At 36.5% G+C, this 18,888-nt stretch overlaps 1 protein-coding gene across 1 annotated transcript; it reads left to right on the top strand.

Annotated features, from left to right (window-relative positions):
* Positions 1-287: 287 nt before the first annotated feature.
* Positions 288-10,810, top strand: LOC128556415 (nucleolar protein dao-5-like). The gene is made up of 4 exons (XM_053541528.1): positions 288-424; positions 3,258-3,319; positions 5,257-5,352; positions 8,430-10,810. Exons 1-4 carry the CDS (start codon positions 323-325, stop codon positions 10,804-10,806), a joined length of 2,637 nt encoding a protein of 878 aa, XP_053397503.1. The 5' UTR covers positions 288-322; the 3' UTR covers positions 10,807-10,810.
* Positions 10,811-18,888: the final 8,078 nt, after the last annotated feature.

The raw sequence follows: 18,888 nt of genomic DNA, 5'->3' as shown, positions 1-18,888 counted from the left end.
ACTGACATCAGAATTTTACATGTATCGGCTGTATAAATTTTCTAAAGAATTAATAATCATTATCCCTCACCTCAATTTACAGACATCCAAAATCACGATGTTCTCTTTATAACAAATATTGACCGGGGGCCAAAATTCGAAAGTGTACCCTGCTACCTAAATACTACATATCTGTATTCGCTAAGACAGATCAGTGCAACAGACTATGCGGGAGTTTTGAAGATACGGTAAAAGTTACGGGTCCTGAAGCGAGGTTATCCATATCACAACTCTACGCATGCGTTGACAACTATCAACTTCCGGCACGTTGGTTTACTGAAAAATGGCAGATTCGGATGACAGAAGCACAATATTACCCGTAGTTGTTGATTTCATTAAACGAAAATGCAAAGAATTTGTACCACTTTTGAACCACTCCACAAAGGTATATATTTAATCCTAGTAGAAGTTCTAATTTTCATTTACCGGCAGACACATGTTTAAACGGTGAATATATTTAACCACGTGTTCACACTCACAGGCACCATCATCGGACCTGGGACAAAAAATATGGCCTTGTTATCATCCTAAATGAGTTCAAAATGAAAAATATGTAATGAAAAATGAGCCCCCTACAAAAGAAACATGTCTACTGAAGGCCAGAATCTAGCTAAAAAAACCAGCTCAGAGATGTTATGTTCTCGATATCGACATTTTGGATAAAATCCAGTTTTCCAGTATTAACCACTAATAAATGCCCGTTCCCGGTTTTACGGTGAGGGGGTATCAGCCATTACGCTACATGGCGGTAGTGTTTAGATTAACTTTATTTTTAAGTTTTAAACAGAGAGAAAATGAATAAAAAAAAAGTATTGCAGATTATCATTGAACATTGTTGTAATTAAGATGTAGCAAAAATATCCTCAAATTTTACTTTATTTTTGAAATTTTATCTTTTATTCTACACTGCCACTTCCGTGGCTCGATACCGAAGGTGTGAAATTATTTGCATTTTTCAAGTTAAACAGATTATTTTTGAAAAAAAAAATGTTGCCGTGGTCGTAGAATAGTATTTCCATTGTGAGAAAGTAAGAACTTTCCTAAATCCTTATCATCTTGCAAAAATAATCACTAATATTGTACACGGTCTTTATATCGGTTAATGTCACCAGCCCCCCCCCCCCCCCCCCCCCCCCCCCCCCACCCCTGACCCTATGTACGGAAGTACCGGAAAACGGGATTTATCCTTAATGTCGATGTGGTCAATGCTGTTGCGGATCTCCGAGCTGAAATGAATCCCATACTGAAACCTAACCAGGAATCGTGCCAGAAGTCTGTCGCGCTATAATTTCATCAAATGAAATGCAATGAACTCGCCTTTTACTTTCAAATATTTTTAATCCATTTTTCTTTTGATCTGGCATAAAATAATCAATGCAACATAAATTTAACACAAGTTATACACTCAAGTTTCAACCTGGTACCCCTGTCCGCAATATTTTGTTCGCCGTTACAGTTGTTAGGGCGAAGGTACCAACGATTCCCAAGGGGTTCTGAGGATGTTAAACACACGAAAAGAACATGCGCTTACGCTATTCTAGGGTAAAACCAGGTAAATGAATATATTGTCCCTCAATGTCATTAAATTTCCATGAAATGCGTGGTAAAGTCTACATTGTTTTTTCACGTTGATGTCATTTCCTTTTGTATTATCCATTTTGGGGTCGTAATACGTTCACGCTTTGCCACGGAACACGCATATATAAAAAAGGTGTTATAACAGCACGTGAGGGCGAGAATCTCTCTGTAAACACACCCACGAAAAGTGACAATAACAGCAGTTTTATGCTAGAATTCCTAATGTTGAGCTTTAGGTGCTGTAATTTCTACTCAGATCCAGTTTGTTTACAATACTTGTTATCTCTGCCAACTTATTCCAAAGATTATTGTCTGTTAACTTGTATATTTTTCCTTTTAATTTCACACAATTTACATTCATGCAGGTCGCCATTTTTCATGCGTCTGCTGATCTAGATCAAAAGCCTCTACCCTACAGTCATGACAGTTGAACTTTTATTTTGGCAGCAGCAATTATGGACTGTCGGCGGATAAATGAAAATAAAAGTACTGAAAATGACTTTTATTTTGTCAAAAAATAGGGTCGGTGCTCCCGTAAACCAGAAAATTAAAAAATGCTCAAATGATCCCCATGATGAGACGACGTGTCATGCGCAAACCCCGGACCCTTAGCTTAAAGGTCAAGGTCACAATTGGAGGTCAAATGTCGACAGGGCTTTTTTCCAGTCCGGTCCATAACTCTGCCATCCATGAAGGGATTTTAATATTGTTTGGTACAAATGTACCTTATAATAAGACGATGTGTCATGCATGACTTCAAGACCCCTAGCTCAAAGGTCAAGGTCACACTTGGCTGTCAGATGTTAACATGGCATGAACAGGCTCTGTTTAAGTTTAAATCTGGGTCAGGCGTGGTCAAAAACTAGGTCACCAGGTTAAATCAAAGGAAAAGCTTGTTAACACTTTAGAGGCCACATTTATGACTGTATCTTCATGAAACTTGGTCAGAATGTTGATCTTGATGATCTTTAGGTCAATAGGTCAGGTGAGCGATACAGGGCCTTCATGGCCCTCTTGCTTTAATTAAAGGTATGCCTCTTTCTCGTAATCCCGAGCCTTTGGAAAATTCGCACTTGCAGCTATATTTCTTTTTTCTAAAATTTATGTATGTTGTGGCAAATCATATGACAGTTAAACAAAAAAATAAAAAGAAAATAGTATTACTTACATTAAAATTATAAATAGAAATATACACAACAGAAAATGTTGGCACAAAATTTGCTTATCATAACATTTTCTGTTGTGTATATTTAGTTAAGTTACCTAAAATCACTGGGGTAATATATAACCTTCTTACAGAAAACAGAAACCACTTATTGTAAATCTTTTTTGTCTGCAAACACAATTATATATCTGTTCTTAATTTAAAAAAAAAAGAACTTTTTCAAAAACAGCCTAAGTTTTTGAGAGCTAGTACAAATGATCACAAGCCTTGGTTCAACGAGAAAGCATCTGGCTGTTTCAGAGGGTGAGGTCATCATGTGAAAGCATGGATTATTCATTGACAACAGTCCTTATAATTTTTCTTCATGGGGAATGTTAAGTTTAGATGCTGGTCGCAAAGCCACTATGTTGGTTTTCTCATGGCGTGGCTCTTTTAATTTATGAAAATACTTGTATATATTAACTTTATATTGCAGTTCAAGACAGTGAAGACAGATGGCAGTCCAAAGTTGGAAGAACTGTATGCTCACTGGAAGAGGTAAGCATTAAATTGGTTTTCTTAAACTTCATTATAATGTATTGCCAAGTGAGTTTATTACAATCGGCACAAACAATTTTCATGACTTTTAGTGACTGCCTGTTTCTGAACAATCTGATTTTATGTGGCTTTATTATTGGACTAAAATGTTGTCTATTTTACGGTCGACTTCCTTGAATTTATTCAAATACCAGAGCTTTTGTTGTCACCCGTTGTCAATCAACATCCACATCACATATTTTGCATACTGTGAAATCATTTAAATTCGCTGGCATGAAATTTCGCGCAAACGTGACTGAGGAAGGACTGTTTCGTGCGGGCTTCAATTCGTGCATTTTCAATTTTAGCAATGAAAAATATAATAAAAAATAATAATAGCGCGGTCTTAAATTCGCGCATCGGTCCAAGCGCGAAATGCGAAAATTCGTCCTACGCGAATAAAAATGATTTCACAGTATAAGCAAGTTTCTCAAAAATTTTCTAGACTTTCTTCAGCATCATGAGATAGCCTTGCAGTACAAGTCACATATAAATATTTATAACTCTGACTTTTTTTCTAAATTATTCCCCTTTATAACTAAGAAATTTTAGTTAATATTTTGCATTAAACAGGTTTCTCAGAAACTACTAGGCTAATTTTGTCTCCCATGTGTGACAGTCTGTCTGTCACAAACCTTGTCTGCACTCTTTATTAAGTTAAGTCGAACAGTTGTCATCCAATCTTCACCAAACTTGAACAAAATGTGTTTGACAATAAGTCATCGGCCAAGTTCGATAACTAGCCAAATTGGCCAAAGCACTTTGGAATTATGGCCCTTGAATTACAGAAAATCGCTCTGTACAGTGACTACACTGATGTCTGCGCTTTAAGTCGAACAGTTCTCATCACGTCTTCACCAAACTTGAACAAATTGTGTGTTGCCAATAAGTTCTCAGCCAAGTTCGATAACTAACCAAATCGGCCTAGACACTGGAATTATGGCCCTTGAATTATGCAAAATCGCTCTGTTAACTGATGCCACTGATATATATATTGATGCATTGTTGACTCCGATACATAATGGACAAGAAATGCAAATCTATTATGATTAGCCAATTGTGGGAGACATCAGCTAAATTCTCAATAGCAGGTCCAGTGTAGTCTAAATTTAAAGCTTTCAATTTTACCCTTCACAAGATGACATCACAGGACAACTTGATTGTGTCTTGCTTTTATTTTGTAAAACATTATGTCCCATTTTATAGAGGAATTTTGTAGAGATATTTCATGCAGATGTTACACTTGGGGAAAAAATGATGACTTAACCTTGTTAACAGCACATTGTCTTGTTTCTAAATAGTATTGTTTAAATAATGATACACGACAGTAATGTTAATCTACTTAGAGGTATTGTTGGATAATTATATTATGTAGGATGATTTTATTATAAATTGGAGAAAACATATCTTTTAAAGACAGGAATGGGTTCGAATTTTTTCCCGACCCAAAAAAAAAAAACTATAAAAAAAAGAAAAGGAAAGAAAACGGTCTGTGACCCATAGAATATTTGCAATGGAACTATGATATAGGTTATAACTTGATCATGTGTTGTCCATATTTTCCATGTATTTGCTATCTCTTCAGTCAGTTCCTACGATTCAGAGGTAACTGTTGAAAGACAATCATGTTGCAGCATGCCTTAATGTACAGATAGTTGAAAATTATTAGAGCTATCAAAAACTCTAGTTGCCAAGACGTGCCATTGGAAATGCTTACAAGCGGTTACAGTATTAGCTGTGTAGATTCTGCAGTACTTTCTATGATTGTTTGATTTCCAAGCTACAAGATGTCTAAACTTTTGCTTTGAGAATGATATTTTATAGATAATTCTAAAAGTTACTTTAGTAAGATATTTTGTAATTGAATATTGAACTAACTAGTGAGAATGAACTTTCAGTGAGGGTGTGAAGAGGAAGATTCCAGCTGGTGACACTTCTACAAGTGCTAAAAAGGCAAAGAAAGATGAATCAAGTAGTAGTAGCAGCTCAGAAAGGTGTGTCATAGATTTGAATGTTATTTAATACTTCAGCATGTTCAAGACATTTCAAAAGTAAACATTACACCAGTTATACTTGTAGTTAATGACAATCAGCAATATTCTTCTAATTTGGTATTCTTCAGCATTCTTCATCCGTAACTTAACTTGTGCGTGCAGTTGTTTCTGTAACAAACAGCAAATACGGACCAAACATAATCAAAAGAAAATTCCTGGTTTTCATTAAGGATCTTCTACCTTATGGTATAGTTCTTGACAGGAACTATAATAAAAATGACATTTTTTGAAACAATTATACAATTCATTACCTTTCATTACCAGAGAACAGTAATATATAACTCGATTTGAAAATAGTTTTGGGCATGTTAAAAATTATCTAACATAAAGATAGTGTCACCTGCTTTTAAATTTAGTATTAAAGTATAAAATGTAATGCATCTCTTTTTTATGCCCCCGAAGGGAGGCATATAGTTTTTGAACCGTCTGTCAGTCTGTCCGCAATTTTCGTGTCCGGTCCATATCTTTGTCATCGATGGATGGATTTTCAAATAACTTGGCATGAATGTGTACCACAGTAAGACGACATGTCGCGCGCAAGACCCAGGTCCGTAGCTCAAAGGTCAAGGTCACACTTAAACATTAAAGGATAGTGCATTGATGGGCGTGTCCGGTCCATATCTTTGTCATCGATGGATGGATTTTCAAATAACTTGACATGAATGTGTACCACAGTAAGACGACGTGTCGCGTGCAAGACCCAGGTCCGTAGCTCAAAGGTCAAGGTCACACTTAGACGTTAAAAGATAGTGCATTGATGGGCGTGTCCAGTCCATATCTTTGTCATCCATGGATGGATTTTCAAATAACTTGGCATGAATGTGTACCACAGTAAGACGACGTGTCGCACGCAAGACCCAGGTCTGTAGCTCAAAGGTCAAGGTCACACTTAGACGTTAAAGGTCATTTTTCATGATAGTGCATTGATGGGCGTGTCCGGTCCATATCTTTGTCATTCATGCATGGATTTTAAAAAAACTACGCATGAATGTGTGACACAGTAAGACGACGTGTCGCGTGCAAGACCCAGCTCCATAGGTCAAAGGTCCTAAACTCTAACATCGGCCATAACTATTCATTCAAAGTGCCATCGGGGGCATGTGTCATCCTATGGAGACAGCTCTTGTTTTTTATTAAAATTTAATAAAACACATTAATTTTGTCAGAATGGATTCTAAATATAGTTTAATACTTATGAATGGTATTTGGCAGTTAATTGCAATAGTGTTTAAAATTAATACAAAGGAAAGAGAAATATATGTATTGGTTAATAGTTTGAGTAAAGCCAGTTTGTGGATTTGTCAATGAGAAGTATTTCTTGAAGTTGTTTTTAGACATACGACATTATTATGCTGTGAGATTTTCAAACCATTAAATCATTTCAGTCTTTTATTCTTAGTAACTTCCAGCGTTCGACACTAACGGTGTCCCGGGATCCCGAGGACACCAAAAATCCGCAAGGGATCCTAAAGTTCACAATTTCGGTGTTCCGTCGGGACTCTTGATTTTTAGATAAAATATGATTCTAAAAAAATGAAATTCCCCAGACTTGTTCGCTCAAACATCGGTCTTTTGCTTCAGTTGACCCGAGGTCCCGGGTTTTGACCCGCGAAAATCGAGAAAAACTCGTATTTTACCCGCATAAATTACGGCACGCGTGTCGGCTTGACTCGCGGAAATTTACTTAGATGCGTTCCAAGTTCGATAGTTCTGCCCCCTTTCAATCAAAATCCCAGTGAATTTCAATACTGTTCGCCGGCACAAGCGGAAATATGGCAGTAGGCGGAGCGTCGTATGTTAATTAGCTACCGACAGATGTCAGTCACGCCACGCGCCAAATGACACGTGCTTATCTCGCGGTTTGTATTTAGTACAGTATGCCTTGTCATTATAGAAGGTGTTTATTGATCAATGTTTACAAGTTAATTGATAAACAATGCAGCCTTAGATTATCGTGTTTGTACCATTATTTTGTGTGCTCGATACGATTACATGAGCCGGTCGGCCGTTACGGTCTATAACAAATTTATTATCATTGCCGAGGCTTTGTTTGGGCAAAACAAATTAAATAAGCAGAAATTATACGTGGTATGATGAGAAAATAAAGTTAAAACAGTTATCTTTTCAAGAACTTTAACTGTTACTTTTGTTTTTCGTTACTCGTTTTCTAGACCGACATTTTCGAACATTTTTATCATTTCTTACAAGATTTTTCTAGTACAAACTAAAATAAAAAGCCAATAAAACGTCTGCATTTACGAAAAATATGATCACTGTTGCCAAATCAGCTCTTATTTAGAAGAATTTGCTGATAATAAAAGCATGCAAACACTAAACCCCACCCACTTTTAGGCAATGTGCAAAATAAAACAACTAAAATATGAAATGTTTAAGAAAATCTGTTATGTCCAATGTACTAGTTTTAGATAAAGTCTGTTGGAGTTGCATTAATAAGGCCTAAAAAATCTTTGTATATGGTAACATGCTCAAAAAATTAGGGTAGGTAGGTCGGAACATTTTTTTTTTTTGAATTTTTTTTTTATTTAAGGGAGACTTTTCGGATTTTTTTTATGTCAAAAAAAATGATTACAAATAAGGGGGTTATAAGGGGGAATGAACTAGGCGGCATACATTTAGACGAACTACAACAAATCGCAGAGGAGTGCGATGGTAGTGAAGATGAGGGGGAAGAGGACTTGGACAGAAATGACATTATTCTTTTACAGCAAAAGTCATACAAGCTATTGTTGTCATTGATGTAAAATGGAAATAAAGTGGAAATAAAATACATGCAGTACTGTAAACAGTTGTGTTTGTTAGATTTTAGTTTTTTCATGTTCTAACCACATTTTGTTATCAGGGACTCCTAATTTTCAGCAGGGATTCCTAAATTTCCCAGCAGGTATTCCTTCGGGATACCTGGCAAAAAAGTTAGTGTCGAACGCTGACTTCAATACACTGATTGTTTAATACAGAGTTATAGATTTCTAAATAAATTTTTAATTTCACTGTTTCAGTGAAGATGAAGAGCAGAAAAAACCTGGAAAAAACGCAACCCCCGCAAAACAAGCAGGGCAGAAAGGGTCTGCAAAATCACCAGCAGAGCCAATCAAACGTCTTCACCAGTCCAGCTCCAGCGATTCATCCTCTTCAGACAGCGACACTGCCAAACCCCCACCCAAAAAACAAGCAACAGCTGCCAAGCCACAGCCAAAGAAGGCAGAATCTAGCTCTGACAGTAGTAGTGAGTCCAGTGAAGATGAAAAGACAAAGAAACCAGTTCCTGCTAAAGCAGCTAAGCAAACACCTGTTAAGAAAGCAGGAAGTTCTAGTTCCAGTGAGAGCTCAGACTCATCTGATGATGAAAAGCCAGCAACAAAAAAAACTGTCCCGTCTGTTAAAAAGGCTGTAACACCTGCCAAAGCTAACAAAGGCGCAGAATCAAGTGGAACATCTGATTCTGATGCTGATTCTGAAAGTACAGATGATGAGAAAGCTTCTGGTAAGAAAAAAGTACTGACCAAGAAAGTTGCAACCCAGGGAAAGTCCTACAATAATGTTCCGCCTCCAGCAGAAAAATCTACTCCTGCCAAAACTGCTGCAAAGAAAGATTCTAGTAGCAGCAGCAGTGATGATAGCTTGAGTGAAGATGAATCTGCCAAGAAAAAAACTCCAGTTTCTAAGGCAACACCTGCGAAAACAGTTGCAAAGAAAGATAGCAGTAGCAGTGATAGTTCAAGTGAAGATGAAAAACCTACTGGCAAACCTACTCAGTTGAATTCATCTGTAAAAACTCCAGTTGCTAAAGTTCCTCCAGCAAAAGCAGCTACAAAGAAAGATAGTAGTAGTAGTAGTGATTCTAGCTCCAGTGAAGATGATGCTCCAAAGAAAACGCAAACTAAGTCTGTAAGCCCAAAAAAGCCTCAAACAGCTGGGATGAAGAAAGACAGCAGCAGCAGTAGTGACTCCAGTTCTGAAGATGAAGCCCCGAAAGCAAAAACCATTCCTCAGACAGCAAAGTCTCCAGCCCCTGCAAAAGCTGCAGTTAAAAAAGCAGAGAGTAGTAGCAGTGATTCAAGCTCAAGTGAAGATGAAGCCCCTGCTAAGGTGGTCAAACAAACACCGAAAGCTCAACCAGTTAAACCAGCTGCAAAGCAAGCAGACAGTAGCAGTAGCAGTGATTCTAGTTCTAGTGAAGATGAAGCCCCAGCAGTCAAAAAACCTGTGACTCCTGCAAAAGTTGCTGTGAAAACACCACCTTCAAAACAATCTAAACCTGCTGATAGCAGTTCAAGTTCAGAGGAAAGTTCAGAAGATGAGAAGACTACAAAACAGCCAGCCAAAGCTGTTACACCTAAACCTGGTGCAGCCAGTAAAACAAAGGCAGGTGGCTCTAGTTCTAGTAGCTCTGACTCCTCAAGTGAAGATGAAGCACCTAAGAAAGTAGCTCCGCCTTCTCCCAAGAAGTCAGCTACCCCAGCAAAGCCAGTTCCTGTGAAGAAAACACCAAAGAAATCAAGTTCAAGCAGTTCAGATTCCAGTTCAGAAGATGATGAAAAACCATCAAAGCCAGTGACACCCAAAGTAGCTGGAAAACCTGTGACACAGAAGGTTCCTGCCAAAACTGTTGCAAAAGATTCCAGTTCCGGCAGTTCAGATTCAAGTTCAGATGATGACGCACCAAATAGTAAAGCCCAAGCTGTAAAGGGTACACCACAAGCTGCTGTTAAACCAGTTACTCCAAAACCGGTAGCAAAAGACTCCAGTTCCAGTTGTTCAGAGTCGAGCTCAGAGGATGAAGCACCTAAGAAGACAGCACAACCTGTAACTCCTAAAGCTGCAGCTAAACCAGTTACTCCCAAAGCAACAGCTAAAGATGCTAGTTCAAGTAGTTCTGATTCAAGTTCTGAGGATGAAGCCCCAAAGAAAGCTATACCAGCAAAAGCAGCAACTCCTAAAGTAGCTTCCAAACCAGCAACTCCTCAAACAACAGGAAAAGATTCAAGCTCCAGTTCTGAATCAAGTTCCGAAGATGAAGCCCCTAAAAAAGGAACACAAGCAAAAGCACCAACTCCAAAAAGTGCAGCGAAACCAGTTACTCCAAAAACAACAGCAAATGATTCTAGTTCTAGTTCTGAATCAAGTTCGGAAGATGAAGCCCCTAAAAAAGTAACACCAGCCAAAGTGGGAACTCCTAAAGTTCCCTCTAAACCCGTCACTCCTAAAGCCGCAGCAAAGGATTCCAGTTCAGGTAGTTCTGAATCAAGTTCTGATGAGGAAGCCCCTAAGAAGGCAGCACCAGTGAAAGCAGGAACTCCTAAAGCTGTTGCAAAGCCTGTCACTCCAAAAGCAACAGCAAAAGATTCAAGCTCTAGCAGTTCTGATTCAATATAAATTGTTGAAATAATTAAGTTCATAATAATCTCATTAGACAAAAAAAAAGGAAGAAAAAATCCAGAACAGAACACCAAGCTATTTAAGGAATTCAACTGTTGGATATGAAACAATACAAATGAACATGAATTACCTATTAAGTTCCGACTGAAAGCTAAATAACTTGAGAATATTGAAAAACATGACGACACGAGGAAAACGTCAGTGAGAATCAGTTTCTTAAGAATTAGTGTTATTTGCAAGTTATACGATCAGTGAAGGCTGGTCGGTGGTAATTGGATTTTTTACATCTATTTATATGACAAAGGAAGCATGAATTAAATAGCTGTACAAAAATGGGAAAATTAAAGGACAAGGAATATCATGTCTAGATAGAAATGGAATACAAGCCTCAAAACAAGTGCGACCTACATTTTTGCCATGGTTTTGTTCGTATGTCACCACTACAGTTTAAGAAACTCTAGTATACACGAGCAAATTTGATTTCATAATTGAATCGTATAGAAAGTACAAACAGATATTTGAATGGTAATTTAGACTTATTTATATCATTGTTTATACAAGACCAATTAACTATGACGCTATATATAGTAAACAGGATGAGTTAGAAATAGTTTGAGTTCGGATCTCGATGGCATTTTTCTGAAGGTTTATGATACACATACACAAACACTAATAAGAAAAACCACAAACTTGATTCAGCAATAAATTGATTCTTTCACTTCTCTATATAACTAGTATAAGCATAAACCTCTTTTGAGGTATTTTATAACCTTCATTTTCTTCTTTTTCTTGTGAAAAAAATGCGTTGCTTTTTATGTATGAAATTTTTTATACTGCTTTCGCATTTCTGCTAAACGCATTCAATTTTCAATAATTTTAGAGGTATTAAAACTCTCTAGGGCACCTACATTTGTTTTTCTTGCCTTGCATTATTGATCATACAAATCAAATTGTGTCCCTTCTCAGCTTCCTTACAGTAAAGACTAAATACATTTTTGCATGGTGCGATGATAATTTATTCAGAGTCAGATTCTATTGAAACATATTTCAACAATACATTGCCATTTATTGTCTCTTCAAAATAAAATATTTTCTTCACTGTTATTTTATAAAAAAAATCAATATATTTTATTACACAACACTATAATTTTCACAGAGCCTATTTCATTTTGGTGAAATGACTATTTCAAAGTAAGGTCGGGTAAATGCGAGCCGGCTGCCCAACCCCTAACTCATATTTACATTTCTTTGTTACCCAGGCATCATCTTTTAATTATTTATCTAAACCCATTGGAGGCAGAGGGGATAGAGATATCTAAATGCTGCAAATAGAGATGTATCTCCACAACACAGCCCGCACCTCCCGCACCCCAATTTTCTTGATTTATTATATGCGTTTGTCTAATATTAAATGAAAAATGTACATGATATAGATCGAAACATTTAGACAAATGAAATATTCAGATTAAAACCCAGATAAACTGAAGACTGCTGAATTGCGTGAATGTATTCTGATGCTTACTTCTTCTATATGAAATTCATTTGCTACACATAAAAAAACTCCGCATTATGATTTATATGCAACCATTAAACACTTGATCACTCGGACTGGTCATCTGTACTGAGTTTCCTATATCGGACTTTTATTTCGAAATGTAATTTTGTAGTTTTGGACTCTTTTGTCCCTTCTAATGACTTTGGCGTTTAATCTTTACTGCGGTTCTTCTTTTACTCTTATTGTTCCTTAACATAGTTTCATTACCATCACTAAGTACACATAATTACATTATTTTATCCGTAGTTCATGAAAATAAGAAGCGACAGACTCGCCCGCACTCTGAGAGACATGTTGTTTTAACCATGACGAGAACTGACCTAGATGTTAACCATATATCAGTAAGAGCAGTCTGCCGCTTCTGACTATTGACTATAAATAACAAATGCCGATTGAATGGGATAAGGCCGTGACTTTTATTATTATAATATAATTACAGAAAAGTAATGAAATATCATGCCATATTGTATGAGATAGAAGTATCATGAAATGAAGCATGAAATGATAGATTTGTAGCCAAATTGCATAGAAACAAAATAGGCAACGCTATGATGCTGAAGCTCTAAATTTATGATAAGTACACATGTACTAGACAATGGAAGGAGAATGCAAAATTGCAAATTCTGCTAGCAAATCCAGCTGCCGAAAATCAGAGGCCAAGATGCTCAACGAATTCTCAACATCATGAGAATGGATTTTGCTCTGATTGCCTAAATTATACTGATGATTGTGTATACAATATGCCATACCGAAATGCACAAAGTGTGTTGAGGGCCACCAAATATTTTATGAAATAAAATTCGTCCATAAAATGGTACATTGAATATTGTATCTAATTACTGAATAGCCACATGCAAGCATTCATTTCTTTCAAAATACCAGATTTTCCGGATAATTTTCTTTCAAAGATGGCAATATAAGCTATATTCAACTCTATTTGACCATTATTTCTCTTGATTTTATCTAATCAACAATATTCAGCAGTTACTTTTTCCCTCATAAATTTGTTGGATCTAACCCGAAACAGGTCAGGTGATAATCTTTATAAGACACGCACTTTATAATTCAGCCATTATTCAAGTATGTAATTACGTATGTTAGAATAGATCAAAAGTTTTACTTAATAGTATTTTGCTTACCGTGCTAGCAAAGTTTCCATTTACTTTCACCAGTCTAAGGTAAAAGAACTCTACCGAGGTCATGCCACCCTGCCACTCCGAGTGTATATTTAGAATTAGCAAAGTCTCTAATGCAATCCACCAAATGGTTCGACAGTGCTCTCAGGCTGCCCTTCTATTCCTAGTGTATTGTTTAACTCGACAGTGCTTCTTACTTGGTTCCGGTATAATGACATATATCGACAGCACAACGCCTGTGACAAGAGGATATAGAGGCTGCATACACAAGCATCTAAATAAAAGTACATGTACATAAAATATCAAAATTATTATCTATTATGTTGGGTTAACCCCCTCGGAATCAAATAACTAAATAATAGAAATACTATACAGTTTTTAATTATTGATGAATGATTTCGTGATAACGATAAAGTCACAAAGCGCACAGTCCTAGATTTGGCACTGTGGACGAAAATTATTAACTAGATGGCGGCATTAAGATACCATACTGATGCAATATTCAAGAATCAATGTTACTGCAATTCCTGTAAGACTAAGACACTGGCAGTGTAATACGGAATATTTTCTTACATAATACATGCATGCACAGGCACCATCTAGCACTGAAAACACAAAGTCGTAATTCGAAAGCAAAATATGCCGTTCAAATCAGTTCAATCAAATTAGCCTCCTTAGAAATTTTGATTTAACAAAAGCCACAGCAAAACAATTTAATTATAAGCGTAAACATAGATATTACAGACATAAACCAATGTATAGTCGGTATCATATACGGTAGAACACGGACCAAATACAACTTTTCAATAACATCGACATTTTATCTTTCGCTTCTAAAACATCCACATCAAAATAGTTTTTGATAACAAGCGTTAACATAATTAATGTGGTCATAAACCGATTTAGATGGTAGAACAAAAAGGACCAAAGACAATGGTGTAATAGCATGTAGCTTTTACCTGACTACTTACCATCAGGTATTACTACCAAATAACATATTTTAACTACTTTACCCAACACCAGCATAAATTTCTGTTGTCCACATGCCTGTATTCTTTACCCATCGCACAAAAGAAATTTACTTTCAATACCTGCTTAATATAAATAAAAACGATAGATTGTACTGTTGTATAATGAAAAAAATGTGACGCAATCTAATACTTAATGTATGATTAATTTTTAAACCATTTCCAGTTGCGGAAGGTCAATATAGTACTGCTGTAATTATTACCCAATTTACAGTGAAATGCATAGTCTAATCATCATCATCATAACCGCCACCATCATCATCATTATCACGATATTTTAATTTTGCGTTCAAAAGTATGATTAATAGCCCAACGTCATCATTAGCATCGTCATCATCATGAGGATACCATCAAAATTATAAAATTAGAACAATTAGTAAATAACCACAATATTATATTTCTTAAACTAGAGATGCTTTTGAAAAAGGCGCATGTCTCCCACAACTGCCTTATTAGACTTTCAGCGCTTTGATTATAACGCGACTGCCTTGTCAGACTTTCAGTGCTTTGATTATAAAAAAAAAACTTGTTTCAAGGGCCTTAATTCCGAAGTGCCTGAGCCGATTTGGCAAGTTAACGAACCTGGCCGAGATATTATGATCAAACACATTTTCGTCAAATTTGGTGAAGATCGGATGTGAAATGTTCATCTTAGAGTGCGGACAAGCTTTGTGACAGACGGACATATGCACACAGACAGACAGACACGCACGCACGCACGCACTCACGCACGGACACACACACACACACACACACACACACGCAGAGGAATAATTAATATATGTCGCCAACACCACTATGCGGACCTGGAAAACTGAAAAGATAAGTTGATATCCAACGCACAAACTACTGGAGAATACTATTTCACAAACTGATAAATATGTCATTACCATTTCAAAGCTAAATGTTTAAATGAATCCGTTCAGTAAATTTGTTTAATTATACATTGTACGCAACAGACACGGGTGCAAAGGTGTGGATCGGGCACATTGTGCCGCGCAATAGTTAACCCTCCAAGCAATCAACTGCACTAAAAGGTAAAAGGTAAAGGTAAAGGTAATTTTATTTACCGTCGCTTTGTGAAACAATTAACATAAGCTCTGCAGAGCTTTTGAGCGACCCTATTTTAAGAACAGTTAAAACCATTTATACCTTACCCCCAGCAGTTTGCTGGTACCCATTTACAGCTGGGTCGACTGAGGCAAACGTGATAAAGTGCCTTGCCCAAGGACACACCGCAATGGGAGTAGCCAGGATCCGAACCAGGGGCCTTCACCTCCGTGGGAAAGCGTCTTAGCCCCCTCGACCAATGCGTCCACTAGGCGGCACTCCAGGACATAAACAGGGGGGTGATGTTTGTTTCAACATACCCAAATGTTAGAGGTTTGTAGCAAAGTGATCCACAAATATATAAAATATATAATATGTACTGACTTACAAATACACATTTATAAAAAACTTTCGACGGGTCAAAGACCAATTGGCCGAAGAGTTGTAATCCCTGTTTAATATAAGATACAGTCAATTCGAGGAATTTGGTTCAACGGCCGACCATGTAGGTCAAGGCCTCCTCTAACGGTTAAGAAGCGCACGCCCTTAACACCAATAATAAGAGAAGGTCAGTCGAACGCCAAACTTAAGATGCTGATCTAGTGGCCAACCTAGGAAGTGAGCTTGAATTTTAAGATACTACCGCAGTATCAAACCTTTAAAAGGCATACCAAAATTGTGGATCATATAAATTTTATATAGCTCACGTGATCAACGCGGACAGCGTAAAAAAAGCATTTTTAAACAAACAAACAAACAAACAAAATTAATTCTCCTGTACGAGTGCGTTGGACCAGTATCTACCCTGAGAGACATAATAACACCGTCAGTAATAAAATTGATAATCATAGTGATCATCGCCAAAATCGTCCATTCCAATATCATCATAAGAATCGTCTTGACCACGAGTCGTGTTCACCAACATCGACCTTTTCTGTACATAAATCTACTAAATCCGTTCTAGTATACTTAGTATTATAACCATCTGCAACGACAGCAACATGACCATAATGGACAGAATGATAAATTACGCTTTATAAGATAAGTATTCGACTGCTAGTAGCAACAACCATAAAAAGATGCGTCATTCATTCTCAAATTTTCAATCGTTTTTTAATTTTTGTATTTCATTTGTAATAGAGCGGTAGTGAAATAAATAAAATGTTGTTGATAATGCTGTTGTAAAATATGCACGTATTGAGGCCTTCGGTCTTGAAATATTTCATTTATTCGTTTAGGATAGTCGTTTAGTTTTGACTGTATAAGCAGTGTAAACTTTGAGCTTTCATCCTAAATTATTAGAATTTTGCGACGTGTCAAAACTTTGATATGAGACATGTAAAACTGTCACCCAATATCCAAAACACAACGTTCTAACAAAACGGCAACAAACAAATAATGACGACTGATGCTACTTTTCAATAGAAACGGCGATTTCCCTCGAAAAGAACCCAGCCCCTGATACCGCAAACAACGAATGATTGTTGGACACAAACAACACATGAAAACATCCAAACCACAATGCATTCATGTGCCCCAGCGGCCAACCATTGTAGCCTTGCACCTTCTTTAATTTAATGAAATACACTGTAAAGGAAAAAGACAACTTGTTCAAAACTTATCTGCATTTTTCTTGCATCCTCCTCACTGTTGCAACATTACTAGAAAACGCCAGCTCTTCAAACATGTGATGAACATATTTCATACACGAAGTGCCGACTTGCCTGCTTAGTTATTTGTGAAGGAATGAACCGGTTTGAAATATAAAAAATGATCAAAAACTGCTCGTGCGTGAAAGTGATTTATCGAGGCACGTTATATTATATGGACTGGATTAGAGTAACAAAAGCAGAAATTATAGCTCATGCGTACCTACTGAAAAATAATATAGATTTATTTCTCAAGAGAACATAAATTCCTATTTTGCAAATATAAAATTAAACACTTTTTATATCCAAGTTCGTTTATAAAATCCAACAGGTATGTCCCCGCAATTTTTTTCTGACTTACACTACTTTACTTGACCTTGACCTTTCATACAAAACGTGAAATAAAGCTACAGCTCACTTCATTTTGGCACACCTTAAACATTTTCCAGCATGGAAATGATACAATAGCTTTTTTACATCATTTCTCACAAAAAAGTCCGCCCAAGTCCTATGCAGCCATTTCATGAAACACAAACTTCCCCACTGCCCTCAAGATTGACGGTCTCTGTAGTTAGTGGACATTGGTTTAAAAGAACATTAGTGAGTCTTTTCTGGAAACAGACTATTTACGGCTATTTATGACAATAGAATTGGTATATCATCTTTTGTGTATATATGTCTAACTTCATATTGCAATATTTTTGTGATGCTTTACCATCAAATTGCCTTCAAAGTTCTGAAAAATTTAAGATGTCACAGGAGATTTCTAAACAATGCAAAGATTAAAGTTCGCTTGACTTTTAGTTTTTATATACGGCGGGAAGGATTAGAACAAATGAATATTCCGATATCAGTACGTTACAAATCATAGAAAATACAATACTGAGGAGTGTCAGAGAAAAGTAGAGCGCACTAATATTACATAAACTTGGCATTTCATCGCCTCGCATTTTCAGTGTGTTCATTCCGCGACTGTTCATACGATCGAGACAATATGAATATCGGTTTCATGACATGTAGAATAGTTACATAACTATGAATGAAACACAAATGACATCACAAGAATTAACAAGGGTATTTTTAGTCCATATCCAAGGTTCCAACCATGATAGATTTTATTGAGCATGATTATTGTTTATATATTTTGTTTCAAAATAACTGATTTATCATATGTTTGACGTCGCGGGAGTGTAATAAAGCCATTAAATAAAAATAATAATACACTAGTGTAATAAAGCCTTGACGTCGACGTCATTTCTAGTATAGGAGACGTTGGTCAAATTGACTGTTTATATAGTAAAAGAAAGTAGAAGTTTTGATGTTTCGACAGGAAAGGCTAACGTGTGATAAAAAGAATATTACATTTGTGACTTTCCACATTGAATTTATTAAACTTGTTGAATAAAATTGATAAAATGCTCAGTAGAGCCTCGCATTTTATTATTTTATTCAACTCGTTTAATAAATTCAGTATGGAAAGACACTCCTCTATCCTCTATGTAAATATTTCTCAAAATTGTACCTACATATAACATACTCTTTACTCACGACAGTGTCAGAGTACTGATACTTTTCAAACAGAAACTGTATAAATGCGCATTTTTTTCTTCCTTCTGTGCAATACTTCCGGTTATTATAAGCTTTTAAGTCTTATGTCAATA

Source organism: Mercenaria mercenaria, chromosome 4 (genome assembly GCF_021730395.1).
Source record: "Mercenaria mercenaria strain notata chromosome 4, MADL_Memer_1, whole genome shotgun sequence".
Classification (NCBI taxonomy): domain Eukaryota; kingdom Metazoa; phylum Mollusca; class Bivalvia; order Venerida; family Veneridae; genus Mercenaria; species Mercenaria mercenaria.
The sequence above is the reverse complement of the archived record's forward strand: the minus strand, read 5'-3'. Positions and strand labels throughout refer to the sequence as shown.